This window comes from Lucilia cuprina, chromosome 4, assembly GCF_022045245.1.
Source record: "Lucilia cuprina isolate Lc7/37 chromosome 4, ASM2204524v1, whole genome shotgun sequence".
NCBI lineage: Eukaryota > Metazoa > Arthropoda > Insecta > Diptera > Calliphoridae > Lucilia > Lucilia cuprina.
In genome coordinates this window covers 87,306,307-87,320,809 of record NC_060952.1, presented here as the reverse complement: position 1 = coordinate 87,320,809, position 14,503 = coordinate 87,306,307, and the positions used below count along the sequence as shown (strand labels likewise).

At 27.9% G+C, this 14,503-nt stretch overlaps 1 protein-coding gene across 11 annotated transcripts in view; it reads right to left on the bottom strand.

Annotated features, from left to right (window-relative positions):
- LOC111678055 (tight junction protein ZO-2-like) overlaps positions 1 to 14,503 on the bottom strand; it is a 77,619-nt gene that overhangs the window by 22,814 nt on the left and 40,302 nt on the right. For 9 of the 11 annotated variants that reach the window (XM_046948234.1, XM_046948235.1, XM_046948236.1 and 6 more), the window contains exon 2: positions 4,091 to 4,260. In XM_046948234.1, the coding sequence (XP_046804190.1) occupies positions 4,091 to 4,260 (170 nt within the window). Of the gene's footprint in view, positions 1 to 4,090; positions 4,261 to 10,080; positions 10,494 to 14,503 lie in introns of those variants that run through there. The other 2 variants (XM_046948239.1, XM_046948240.1) reach the window with 2 other exon arrangements.

Sequence of the window (14,503 nt, the reverse complement as noted above, 5' to 3'; positions counted from 1 at the left end):
CTATAGTCCTGATTAGGGACAGATCTATAGTTCTAACTAGAAACTGATCTATAGTCCTAGCTAGAGACTTTGGTTGATCAATAGTCTTGGCTATATTGTGATCATTTAGAGACTGATCTTTTGCCTAATTTTAGTTTGATCTAAAGACTAACAGCCAACACGATTGTGGTCTGATCTAAAGTCTATATAATTAAACATTTACTGGAGAAAGTTTTCAAATGACAAATATTAAAACTAAATTGTTATTTCATTAGCACATTTTTCTCGCCATTATAATTCAATTGCTGACCCAAACTGTTAAGAAAAAAACTGTAACATTTTTGTGAGCCAATTACACCCAATTACCAAAACTCACAAACTAAACTACAGGTTGTTATAAGCAATATAAAAAAGTGTTTTTTTTTTTAATCCACTTTTGTAGTTAAAAACAACCCAAACTAATTGTATCGACACTTTAAACTAATTTTTAAATTACACTCATAAAAAAGCATGCCACACTTGCTTGCAGACACACACATACGCACTTGTGTGTAGCACAATTTTGTCTAAATAAAAAATTCTTTTATTATATTGAGTTGCTCTTTTTTATGTATTTTTTTTAATTTATACTTTCAAATTCTTTGAATAAGATAAACTGCCGAATGTGTATGTTTTTGACTTAATAAAAGAATGTGGTAAGCAGAAAAAGAAAATTAAGATACATTTCATGCCCTTATGGATTTTGTTAATTACAGTCGAGTAATGAGATCAGTTACACACAAAATAACACACATACACACTTACACAATGAACAAATAAAATGTAATGTTACACATGTGTAATTTGTAGTTTAAACATGATTTACCCACATTTTTTTCATGTGTTCTTATAAATTTGTTGTAGTTACATTTTCAGTTGGCTGATATGATTATCTTATTTTTTTTTTTTTTTTTTAAATATCTTTGTCATTATAACAATTGTTATGAAGTATTTCTATTTTTTTGTAATTTATTTGTCAACATCTTTTTATAAACAGATATTTTAAATTGGTCTTGTTACCCAACAAACAAATAAAGAGTATACAATTTTAACTGTAATTAGATTTAAGAAACTTTTGAGTATAACATTAAGATATAAGATACATTGTTTAAATTAATTGTTCAAAAATATAAAATTGAAAATGTTTTAAAATAAAATATTTAACTATATACTAGTCTATAGTATATAATTAAATATAAATGCCTAGTATTAAATATAACTTTATATTATTATGTTTGCTGGGTTAGAATAGTATTGGGTTAAATATATTATTATCAAAACAATTTGAAGCTGAGAAAGAGTGTAAAAAATAGTAAGTTTGTTAACAGAGAAACAAGTAGTTTAAACCGATTAAACGGTTTTCGAAATGAGGTTTTATACATACATAGTTATGCTCATCGAAACTAGTATTTAGTTAGTATTACAAAATTCCAAAAGGTGTGATAGCGATTGATTGAAAAACGAAAATACATAATCTTCGGTTGAATTTTTATACTTTTCCCCTAAAATCTGATAGAAAAAAAAATTGAAAGAAAATAACAATGACGTCTAGCCCATAGTCTAGCATATAGGATAATTTGTGGTCCACTCTATAGTGTAGTCTATAGTCTAGTCTATAGCCTAGTCTATAGTCTAGTCTTTAGTCTAGTCTATAGTCTAGTCTATAGTCTAGTCTATAGTCTAGTCTATAGTCTAGTCTATAGTCTAGTCTATAGTCTAGTCTATAGTCTAGTCTATAGTCTAGTCTATAGTCTAGTCTATAGTCTAGTCTATAGTCTAGTCTATAGTCTAGTCTATAGTCTAGTCTATAGTCTAGTCTATAGTCTAGTCTATAGTCTAGTCTATAGTCTAGTCTATAGTCTAGTCTATAGTCTAGTCTATAGTCTAGTCTATAGTCTAGTCTATAGTCTAGTCTAGTCTATAGTCTAGTCTATAGCCTAGTCTATAGTGTAGTCTATAGCCTAGTCTATAGTATAGTCTATAGTGTAGTCTATAGCCTAGTCTATAGTATAGTCTAGAGTATATTCTAGTTTATAGTCTAGTTTATAGTTTACTTTATAGTCTAGTCTATAGTCTAGTATATAGTGTAGTCTATAGTCTAGTTTATGGTCTAGTCTATAGTCTAGTCTATGGTCTAGTCTATGGTCTAGTCTATAGTATATAGACTATAATTTAGACCTTAGTCTATTTCATACTCTAGTCTGTAGTCTACTCTAAAGTCAATTCTATAGTACAGTCTGTAGTCTAGTTTACAGCCTAGTTTATAGATTGAACTATAGTCAAACCTAGAGACAAGTCTAAGGTCTAGTTTATAGAATAGTCCATAGTCTAGTTCATATTCTGGTCTATTGTTTAGTATATCGTCCAATGTATAGGCTATACTATAGTTTAGCCTTAAGTAAATTCTATAGTCTAGTCTGTAGTCTAAGTTATATTCTAGTCTATAGTTTAGTCTGAAGTCAATTATTTAGTCTACAGCCTAAACTATAATCTTGTGTGTAGTATAGTCGTTAGTGTAATCTTTAGTCTATAGTCTAGTCCATGGTCTAGTTTAATGGAGAGTCTATAGTATAGCTATCAGTCGAGCCTTTTATCTGGAAAATAGAGCAGCTTATAGGCTAGTCTGTAGTTTAGTCTAAAGTCTAGTCTATAGTTTAGTCCTCAGTCTAGTGTATAGTCTTTAGTCTAGTCTACAGTCTATTCAGAAGTTTAGTCTAAAGTCTAGTCTATAGGATCATAGTTTTAGCTCCTTCATTAGATCATAAGACGATTTTGTGTTGCTTAATCCTTAAACTGTGACTATTTCTGTAACTTTTGTTAAATTATGATCAATAATATATTTTCTTCACAACCAATCTTCTTTTTAAATTTTATTGAAGATCTTTTCTTTCTTTGTTTACTTTTAAAATAAAAACACTTACAAATTCTTCTATAATCCTGTTTCTTTTTGCTTTCATTCTTTTAAACATTCCCTTTTGATCGCTTAAACCTGCTGTGGTTTTTTTCTCTTAAAATATTTATTTTTATAATCTTGCTTTTAAACATATTAAAAATAATTAGTGTCTGACATACCTGCCAGGCTACGGAGTGACTTTTTCACTTGAATGAATCACTTTCTAGAGAAATATTACAGCGGAAGTTAATAATTTATTTAACTTTAAACAAAAAAAAGAACAAATTGTTAACGCTTGTGCAACTTTTTTTGTTTAGTTAGAATAAGAACCGATTAACCCTTAATGGTTGTGTGGCATAAAATGCACAAATGTTTAACATGTGCGCTGGAGTAGAAATGCAAAAGGGCATGTGCCTTTAATGATCTTAGAGATCGGGTTTGTAATAACAAGCAATTGTAAACTGTGAATTCTATTACATTTTACTTAAGAAGTGATTTAAATGTTAAGCTACTATAAGTACTTCGTTTTGCAAGTATAGGATTTAATATCAGAAGCAACTGTACTTAAGCTGAAATAGAAAACCGGCAAAATCTTATTTCAAAAATCTACAAAACCACAGTTTTCAAATATTTTCGTTTACAATGCAAAATGAAATTACATTTTTTCTGTTATTTGAGTAAAATTTAACAAAAAAGTAAATGTTTCTAAAAGTATCTTAACAAAACAAATCTCTTATCTCAACGAGACCTAAAACAAAAATAAAACATTTCAAATTTCTACCCAAAAAATAAAACATGAACATGACTACCTTAAACAAACATTTATAAAAAAAAAGATAACAGAATAAAGAAAGAAGTTTAAACAAAAAAATAGAAAAGTACTTGAAAAGAATTTCCTGTGTACAGTTAAAGCAATAAAACTCCCTCCCCTATTTTATGATCAGGGGAAATCCACAAACGTGATTATCATAGTAAAACTTACACATACAAAAACTAAACATATGAATAAGTTAATATTCATTTCATAAAAAAACAAACACTTGTGTTCACACTACAGAAATAAAAAACAACAAAATTTTAAATAAATATTCATAAAGTCTCATAGAAAAATTGTAATCAACAAAAAAAAAAACTAATTTTAGTTTAAACATGTGTTTTTAGTTATTTTTTTCAACTTACTGCAAACGATCTTCAGCTGGGCCACCTTTTAAAACATCCGATACCGCTATTGAAGGATCACCATTGGCAAAATGAGGATTATCACGACCACCGGAAACAGCTATACCAAAACCATAACCCGGCACACGAGTTACCGACACTGTATGATATTCCCATGTTGTACGATCACCCTGTAATTAAAAAACCGAAAAGAAAAAAAGGAAATTAATAATAAAATTTTTATAAAATTAATAAAATTATTTAGCAATAAAAAAATATAAATAAATTATAATATTTATTATTTAATATATATAATAAATTATGTATTTTCTAATATTTCTATCAGATTTCTGTTTTGTAATAATCAAATAAATATTTATTTATTTAAAAAATTTACCGGAAATGCACTTGTCTTTGTCTTTGTCACACCAACAACTATTGCTACATATTACCTTCAAGTACGTGTTAGTTTCTTTTATAGAAATTTATGTTTCGATAGATTTTTCAAAAATAATTATAAATATAAAATAATTATTTAAAACAGGAAAAGTATAAATTTATAAGAGGAAATTGGTGTAAATTAGACAGACAACTTTATGATCTTTTCATTCAAAATGATAAATACCAAAGACCACCTTAGGGATATTAAATAATTAAGACTAGACTATAGACTAAACTATAGACAAGACTATAGACTAGACTATAGACTATACTACAGACTAGACTATAGACTAAACTATAGACTAGACTATAGACTAGACTATAGACTAGACTATAGACCAGACTATAGACTAGACTATAGACTAGACTATAGACTAGACTATAGACTAGACTATAGACTAGACTATAGATTAGACTATAGACTAGACTATAGATTAGACTATAGACTAGACTATAGACTAGACTACAGACTAGACTATAGACTAGACTATAGACTAGACTATAGACTAGACTATAGACTAGACTATAGGCTAGACTATAGACTAGACTATAGACTAGACTATAGACTAGACTATAGACTAGACTATAGACTAGACTATAGACTAGACTATAGACTAGACTATAGACTAGACTATAGACTAGACTATAGACTAGACTATAGACTAGACTATAGACTAGACTATAGACTAGACTATAGACTAGACTATAGACTAGACTATAGACTAGACTATAGACTAGACTATAGACTAGACTATAGACTAGACTATAGACTAGACTACAGACTAGACTATAGACTAGACTATAGACTAGACTATAGACTAGACTATAGACTAGACTATAGACTAGACTATAGATTAGACTATAGACCAGACTATAGACTAGACTATAGACTAGACTATAGACTAGACTATAGACTAGACTATAGACTAGACTATAGACTAGACTATAGACTAGACTATAGACTAGACTATAGATTAGACTATAGACTAGACTATAGATTAGACTACAGACTAGACTATAGACTAGACTATAGACTAGACTATAGACTAGACTATAGACTAGACTATAGGCTAGACTATAGACTAGACTATAGACTAGACTATAGACTAGACTATAGACTAGACTATAGACTAGACTATAGACTAGACTATAGACTAGACTATAGACTAGACTATAGACTAGACTATAGACTAGACTATAGACTAGACTATAGACTAGACTATAGACTAGACTATAGACTAGACTATAGACTAGACTATAGACTAGACTATAGACTAGACTATAGACTAGACTATAGACTAGACTATAGACTAGACTATAGACTAGACTATAGACTAGACTATAGACTAGACTATAGACTAGACTATAGACTAGACTATAGACTAGACTATAGACTAGACTATAGACTAGACTATAGACTAGACTATAGACTAGACTATAGACTAGACTATAGACTAGACTATAGACTAGACTAAAGACTAGACTATAGACTAGACTATAGACTAGACTATAGACTAGACTATAGACTAGACTATAGACTAGACTATAGACTAGACTATAGACTAGACTATAGACTAGACTATAGACTAGACTATAGACTAGACTTATAGACTAGACTATAGACTAGACTATAGACTAGACTTTAGACTAGACTATAGACTAGACTTTAGACTAGACTTTAGACTAGACTATAGACTAGACTATAGACTAGACTATAGACTAGACTATAGACTAGACTATAGACTAGACTATAGACTAGACTATAGACTAGACTATAGACTAGACTATAGACTAGACTATAGACTAGACTATAGACTAGACTATAGACTAGACTATAGACTAGACTATAGACTAGACTATAGACTAGACTATAGACAAGACTATAGACTAGACTATAGACTAGACTATAGACTAGACTATAGACTAGACTATAGACTAGACTATAGACTAGACTATAGACTAGACTATAGACTAGACTATAGACTAGACTATAGACTAGACTATAGACTAGACTATAGACTAGACTATAGACTAGACTATAGACTAGACTATAGACTAGACTATAGACTAGACTATAGACTAGACTATAGACTAGACTATAGACTATAAACTAACTATAGACTAGACTATAGACTAGAGTATAGTCTAGACTATAAACAAGACTGTAGCTTAGACAATAAACTAGACTTTAAAATTGACTGTGGAATTGAATGAAGATAGACTAGATTATAAAAAATTATTTTTTTTGTATTGAATTTTTATTTTTCTTTTATTTTTTAAGTTTGATTTCACATCAAAAATTTTCTTACAAAATCAATATTTATGTAAAATATTTTGTAAAAGTTTTTTTATTAATCAATAATAAATAATTTATTCTTTGTAGGTAAATTTATACAATTTTTTTTAACAATTTACTAGACCATAAAAATCTACACCTGTTAGTAGATAGGCTTTTAAAATGTAAAAAGGTTTCTTAATATAAACATTTTTTGAAAAATAAATACAACCCACGTTTAAAACATAAAATGAAGTTACATTGTAATAGTACGTTTTGGGTTTGTTTTTTTTTTTTTGTCTTAGTACTTGTACATTATTATTGTACATATTTATTTAAACACAAATAATTAATTTAACTAAAAATCAAATAAATATTGCAATTTATGCATTTAACATATCGTCTATAGATTTTCATTTTACCATATTTCTATAGATGTATCGTAATTATTTCGTAATAATTAACATGCTGTTTTAAGCCATGGCTTCATCTTTTTCTCTCAGTTATTGCAATTCAAAATTTAGATTTGTATGAAAAACGCCCACTGCTGCTCATTGAAGCATAAACGTTTTAACTAAATTAAATGTATGAGTGTATGTATTCTATAACATTTATAGATTAAATATAAATGACTTTTTTTTAGATGTTGAACTTTTATATTAAATAAGTATTTTTCTCATTGTTTGACTTGCAATTAATTGTGTATTTTCATTATGGGTTCAACCACTTGTCACAGACAGGTGGAGCCTTTTAAACAATGCAAAAAAAGCAGAGGACGTCACAAAGAGAAAAAAATAAATAATAAAATGTAAAGGCCCTTTTTATAATTGAAGTCATACACCACATTTTTTCATACATATATTTCAAAAAAATAACTTAACAGTTGTGTAGATATGAATATCTCAAAACTCTTGCTGTCTACCACTGATTTAGAGATTGCTGCAAATCAAGTTTATTAGGAATTTTTCAATTCAATTATTATCTTTAAGATAATTTTATACATATTTTAATAATGAATAAGAATATGATAATTAAACATTTTTTTTGTCAAAATAAATTAGATTCATAACAAAAATATTTAATAATGAATATTTAAATTCATTGAATATTTAATAATTATATTTAAAAATTGTATTCGAATTAAACAGGAAAAGGTAGGTCATGTAACAGAACTCCCACATTGATTATATTGCTTAAATGTTTCGATAACCCTTTTCAAATGCTAATCAATTAAAATTGTATTTGTTATTAAGTAATTTAAACCCACATATGGTCTTTTTATAAAAGGAAAACTTTAAATGTTTTAAACAAATTTATATAAACAGTTAATTTTATATCGTCTATATTCTAGTTCATACTCTAGTCCATAGTCTACTCCATAGTTTAGACTATAGACTAGTCTATAGTCTAGTCTATAGACTTGTCTATAGACTTGTCTATAGCCTAGTCTATGATATAGTCTATAGCGTAGTGTAGTATGTGCTCTAGCCTGTAGTCTAGTGTATAGTATAGTCTAGTGTATAGTATAGTCTAGTCTATAGCATAGTCTGTAGTCTAGTCTATAGTCTAGTCTAGTCTATAGTCTAGTCTATAGTCTAGTCTATAGTCTAGTCTATAGTTAGTTAGTTAGTTAGTTTGAAAGGAGGATGTATACACATCAAATCCGAAGAAATACACCTAGGCCTCTTTCGGGCCTGTTGTGCGCTCCTTAACCAGTGCCACGGGTGGGAATCGAACCCACCACCTCCGGTCTACCAGACTAGAACACTAACCACTAACCTACCGGAGGCCACTAGTCTAGTCTTTAGTCTAGTCTATAGTCTAGTCTATAGTCTAGTCTATAGTCTAGTCTATAGTCTGATCTATAGTCTAGTCTATAGTCTAGTCTGTAGTCTAGTTTATAGTCTAGTCTATAGTCTAGCCTATAATCCAGTCTATAGTCTAGTCTATAGTCTAGTCTATAGTCTAGTCTATAGTCTAGTCTATAGTCTAGTCTATAGTCTAGTCTATAGTCTAGTCTATAGTCTAGTCTATAGTCTATAGTCTAGCCTATAGTCTAGTCTATAGTCTAGTCTATAGTCTAGTATATAGTCTAGTCATAGTCTAGTCTATAGTCTAGTCTATAGTCTAGTCTATAGTCTAGTCTATAGTCTAGTCTATAGTCTAGTCTATAGTCTAGTCTTTAGTCTAGTCTATAGTCTAGTCTATAGTCTAGTCTATAGTCTAGTCTATAGTCTAGTCTATAGTCTAGTCTATAGTCTAGTCTATAGTCTAGTCTATAGTCTAGTCTATAGTCTAGTCTATAGTCTAGTCTATAGTCTAGTCTATAGTCTAGTCTATAGTCTAGTCTATAGTCTAGTCTATAGTCTAGTCTATAGTCTAGTCTATAGTCTAGTCTATAGTCTAGTCTATAGTCTAGTCTATAGTCTAGTCTATAGTCTAGTCTATAGTCTAGTCTATAGTCTAGTCTATAGTCTAGTCTATAGTCTAGTCTATAGTCTAGTCTATAGTCTAGTCTATAGTCTAGTCTATAGTCTAGTCTATAGTCTAGTCTATAGTCTAGTCTATAGTCTAGTCTATAGTCTAGTCTATAGTCTAGTCTATAGTCTAGTCTATAGTCTAGTCTATAGTCTAGTCTATAGTCTAGTCTATAGTCTAGTCTTTAGTCTAGTCTATAGTCTTGTCTATAGTCTAGTCTATAGTCTAGTCTATAGTCTAGTCTATAGTCTTGTCTATAGTCTAGTCTATAGTGTAGTCTATAGTCTAGTCTATAGTGTAGTCTATAGTCTAGTCTATAGTCTAGTCTATAGTCTAGTCTATAGTCTAGTCTATAGTCTAGTCTATAGTCTAGTCTATAGTCTAGTCTATAGTCTAGTCTATAGTCTAGTCTATAGTCTAGTCTTATAGTGTAGACTATAATCTTGTCCATAGTCTAGTCTATTGTGTAGCCTAAAGTCTAGCCTATAGTCTAGTCTGTAGTCTAGTCTATAGTTAAGTCTGTAATCGTCAACAGTTAGGTCTATGGTCTAGTCTATTTGGTAGTCTTTGGTCCTGCCTAATGTCTACTCTATAGTCAAGTCCATAGTCGCCCACAATGTACACTATAACCTTGTTCATAGTTCAATCTATAGTCTAGTCTTTAGTCTACTGTTTTGTCTATAGTATAATCGTCTTATATTTCTATTGAAAAACATCAAATATTTCTGATCGATTTTTAACAAAAAAAAAAAAAAAAATCATTTATAAATAACTAACAACAAATAATTTTGAAAATATTTATATTTATAAATCTTACCAATATATTGTTTGGTACATAATCTGGAAATTTCATGTTTTATTTAAAATTCAAAACAGAATTTCTTTTGCAATCAAAGACGACGTTTGTCTTGTTTGTGTATTTCAAAAACGTTGAGTGCTTTTTTTAAATTTGAAAGCACTTTGTTTTGATTCTTGACGTTATTTCTAATAATATATTTAAATTTAGCAGCAAAAAACAATTGTTTTTTATAAGTTATTCTGGGTTTTTTTTTTCAAAGCAATTTACTTTTATCTATTGTATAGCTTTTAATTTTGGAAGAAAGTCTTTAGGTTTTTTTTTCTTTTACTTAATTTATTTGGTTTTCATTTTGACTAAGTTATTATATTCAATTGAATTTTTTTTGGTATGTATTACTTTATCACTTTTATATGTATGTGTTGATTATTAATTTACATTTTTTTCGTTTTGATCTGTAAATTGAAAATTTTGGAATTTGTATCACAAAGGTTAATTAAATAAATATTTTATTTTCTATTTTTTTATAAGCAAAAAAGAATTATTCATTTATTTGTAGATAAATAATAATTACAGTCTGCTTGTTTCATGATGTCATTAAAATATGTTTTAGAATTTTTATTTTTTTTTTATAATTAAAGTCATTTACATGTTTTGTTTTTATTTCAATACTTTTATTTCCAATACCAGTTTTTTTTTCCTTACTTGTTGTGTTACGCTTCAATAAGTAATTGTTTAAAAAGAAAAATGCATTTTTAGGGTTTTGTTTTATTTGCAACAAATAAAAAAGATGATAGAACACGTTTGTGTTTATATTAAAAAGTTATACAATTAAGAATGAATTATGAATACCCTATAAGCTTTACTTTAAATTCCATTAATCATATGGTTTAACTATGACTAGTTTATTAAAGCTTTTTAATGTAATTATTTTCAATATTTGGATTGTAAGTCTTGTCTAGTTTTTAAATTTAAAAGCTTATTTTAAAAGCTTATTAAATTCTAGTTTACAACTTAATTAAAAAATATGAATTTTTCTAAATTTTAGATAAAAAATTAGGAAAATCTTAAAGCTTTTTAGAAAGATTTTTGAAAACCCAGAAGTGGTTAAAAATCTAAAAAAATTAGAAAATGTTTTAAAGTTTAATAAAAATACAATTTCCTAAAAATTTTTAATTAAAACTTTTAAAAAGATTTCAAAAAGCTCAATGCTAAAAGCTCTTTAATTGAGCTTAGGATTTTAAAAACCTTAAAGAATCGATAAGAAACTTCAAACTATAAAATTAAATTAATTGAAAGCTTTATAAAAACTTAAGTTTTAAAATTAAAGCTTTGTTGATAAGCTCTCAAAGGTTTATTTTAAATTAACAAAACACTCCATTTATAAGGTTGTAAAAAACTGAAATATTAAAAAAACAGCTTAATTAAAAGTTTTCTAAAAGCTCAATTAAAAACACTCCATTTATGAACTGTTTTATAAGCTTTAAAAGCTTTTAAACAAACTTAAATATTAAAAAAAACAAAAACAACATGTCTCACTTTTCCAGGATTTGAAAAATCTTAAAGAATCAATGGGGAACTTCAAACTTAAGGAGCAAACCAATAGAAAGCTTTCACAAAAATTTTATTTTCAAATTGAAGGTTTTGTTGAACAGCTTTTAAATGTTAATTTTAAATCTAAGCTTTCTAAAACCTCTTGTATTACAAGATATTTAAATCATAAAAAAGATTGAATTTTTTCCAAAATGTTTAAAGCTTTAAAAAAAGCTGACCTTCTTAAAAGGTTTTTATTGTATTTTTTTTTTTTGTAAAAATTTTAAAGGTTTCAATAAGCTTTTAATATTAAGGTTTTTATAAGATTTTTAAAAACTCTTTAGTTTAAGATACTGTCAAAAGTTTCAAAAGCTCTTTTTATATGTAAAAATTTGAATTATTTTAAAAAGCTTTTAATAGAATGGATTTTATAAGATTTTTAAAAACACTTTAGTTTAAGATTTTGTCGAATGCTTTAAAAGCTCTTTAAACAGTGTTGTTCACAAAAAAGCTTTTTTTTCAATTTTCAAAATAAAATTAAAATTTGTTTTTAGAAAAATTGGCAAAATTTAAAACCACAACTACAAAAGCTTTAAAAAAGCTTGTATTTTAGAACAGTTGGACATAATAAAAAAGTAGTTTAAAAGTTTTTATATAAGATTGTCTTTCAAATAACTATAATTTTTTGTCAAAGCTTTAGCTTCAAAGAAAGCTTTTAGATTTTTTTTTTTAATTTTTCTTTAAATTAGTTTGGAAAATTTTTTGAAGCTTTTTTGTTACGGAACAGATTGAGATAAAGAAATATTAAAAAGGCATTTTATAAGTTTTTATATAAGTTTGACTTTTAAATTACTAGATTTTTTTGGCAAAGCTTTTAAATGCTTTTCTAAAATATGTATATCCAAGAAGATCTTTAAGGAAATATAACTTTTATAATTTCTTTTATGTTTTGCTATAAAATAAATTAGTTTTGAGAAATTTTTGATGAAAAGAGACAATTTTAAAACTTATCTAAAAAAAAAGCTTTTTTATTAAAGAATAAGATTCGCTAATGCGACGTTTCCTAAAAAAATTGTAATTTAAAGGAAAATTTTTAAATTTTAATTACAATTTTCTTCTTCTTTAAGCTTTTTTAAGCTTTTACTAAAACTGCAATTTAAATTTCCTTTTAAAACTATAATAAAGTACTTTTATAATATTCTAAGAAAACAATGAAATTTCTTGCAATTTCCTGTTAAAATGATGTTAAAATTCTTTCATCATTCGTATTACTGAAGAAAACTGCGGGTGAAGATTGTGTCTCTGTCATGTAAAGAGAACAATCAATCTTATTGTATGGACCTTACCATATATAAAGATCCCTAAATAGTTTATTTTTTCATTTTATAAAATAAAAAGATCTTTAAAATGATCTTGTTTGTTTGTGCTAAAAATAATTTTAATTAACACAATTAGCACTTTTAGTTGAACATTTTTTTTTTTTCATTTAGGAAAGTTCTCACAGTTTTTCAACCCAAACGTTACAAGAGTCATCACACTATTTTTATAAGTAAATAAATTGAGTTTTTTTTTAACAAGATTGACAGATAAATTTAACGGAATGAAAAATTCAAGAACTTTTTGGGTTATAATTATAAAAAAGAAACGAACTGGGTATTAAGAACAAATATACTGTAAAGATTTTTTTAATTTATAAGAAAAAAATCTTAAGCAATTGAATGGCGCTAAAACTGTTTAAATTTCGTAACTAAAAAAATTAAAATGTTTATAATAAAATGAGTAATTTTAGAGGGAATTTTTATAGCTTTTGTAACAGATTTATTTTAAATGGGATAATAAAATATTTTTATGTTTTAAACAGATTTTTTAAATAAATTTTTAACAACTTTTTTTAATAAAAAAAATTACATAAAAAATTTAAAAATTCTTTCATAAACTCAGGTTATATTACGTGGGTAACGAGCAACCCATAAGCGAATTCACTCGGAGGCCTTGTAACCCATTGTGACTTGTGTTAAGAGAATGATCTTCTCCCTAACTAGTCGGTGTTTCTAATAAAACCGATCATGTTTACTAATGACTCATCTTTGAGACAGTCCAGAACATGGAAAAGAGCTTAATCAAGAGAGAGTAAGCTGTGTTCTTGTAAGGCTAGGACGTTACATAGAAGGTGTTGTACGGATTACTCTGAAGTAAATATAACGTTCCGACACATGTCTAATCATACAGTGAAAAGTAATTATATCTGTTAGAAGCCTAATCGAGTTCTTATTAAGAGTCAAGAAAGACCCTCTCCAATCTGCTGTCAGAGTAGGTCAGAGCAGTCTCGATATTCTACAAGTGGTGATATTTGACCACCTGAGTTCCGTCTCATTCAATGGCCAGTCTTTTATGAATTTTGGAAAAGTTGTCAGGGGAGTGTGATGGGGACCTTATTAAGAGACAAAAGAGACCCTCTCCAATCTTCTGTCAGAGTAGGTCAGAGCAGTCTCGATATTCTACAAGTGGTGATATTTGACCACCTGAACTCCGTCTCAGTTCGGTTGAAGTCAGGGGAGTGTGATGGGGACCACACTTTCCTTGCAAATTCAATACATATCTAATTTCCCCAGATGTCCTCATGTCCTGAAACCCATTTCAACTCAATGCGATGTCAGTTGTGTCAATTATTGAATACAATTGAAAAGACATTTCAACTTAATAACATTGCACTTAAGGGCCTTGACGGATGCAAAGCTGCCAAAGTATTTTATTTCCCGGATTCTTCTAGCGGCAATATAAATGCCTGAAGGATCGTACGGGTCTCAGGTAATCGAATAGATAGTAGAAGATTCAGTTTTTCGGAGAAGATTACCGATCTCGTGCCCATACTTCCTGTATTTGAGCTATTAGTATAGATTGTGATCTCGTC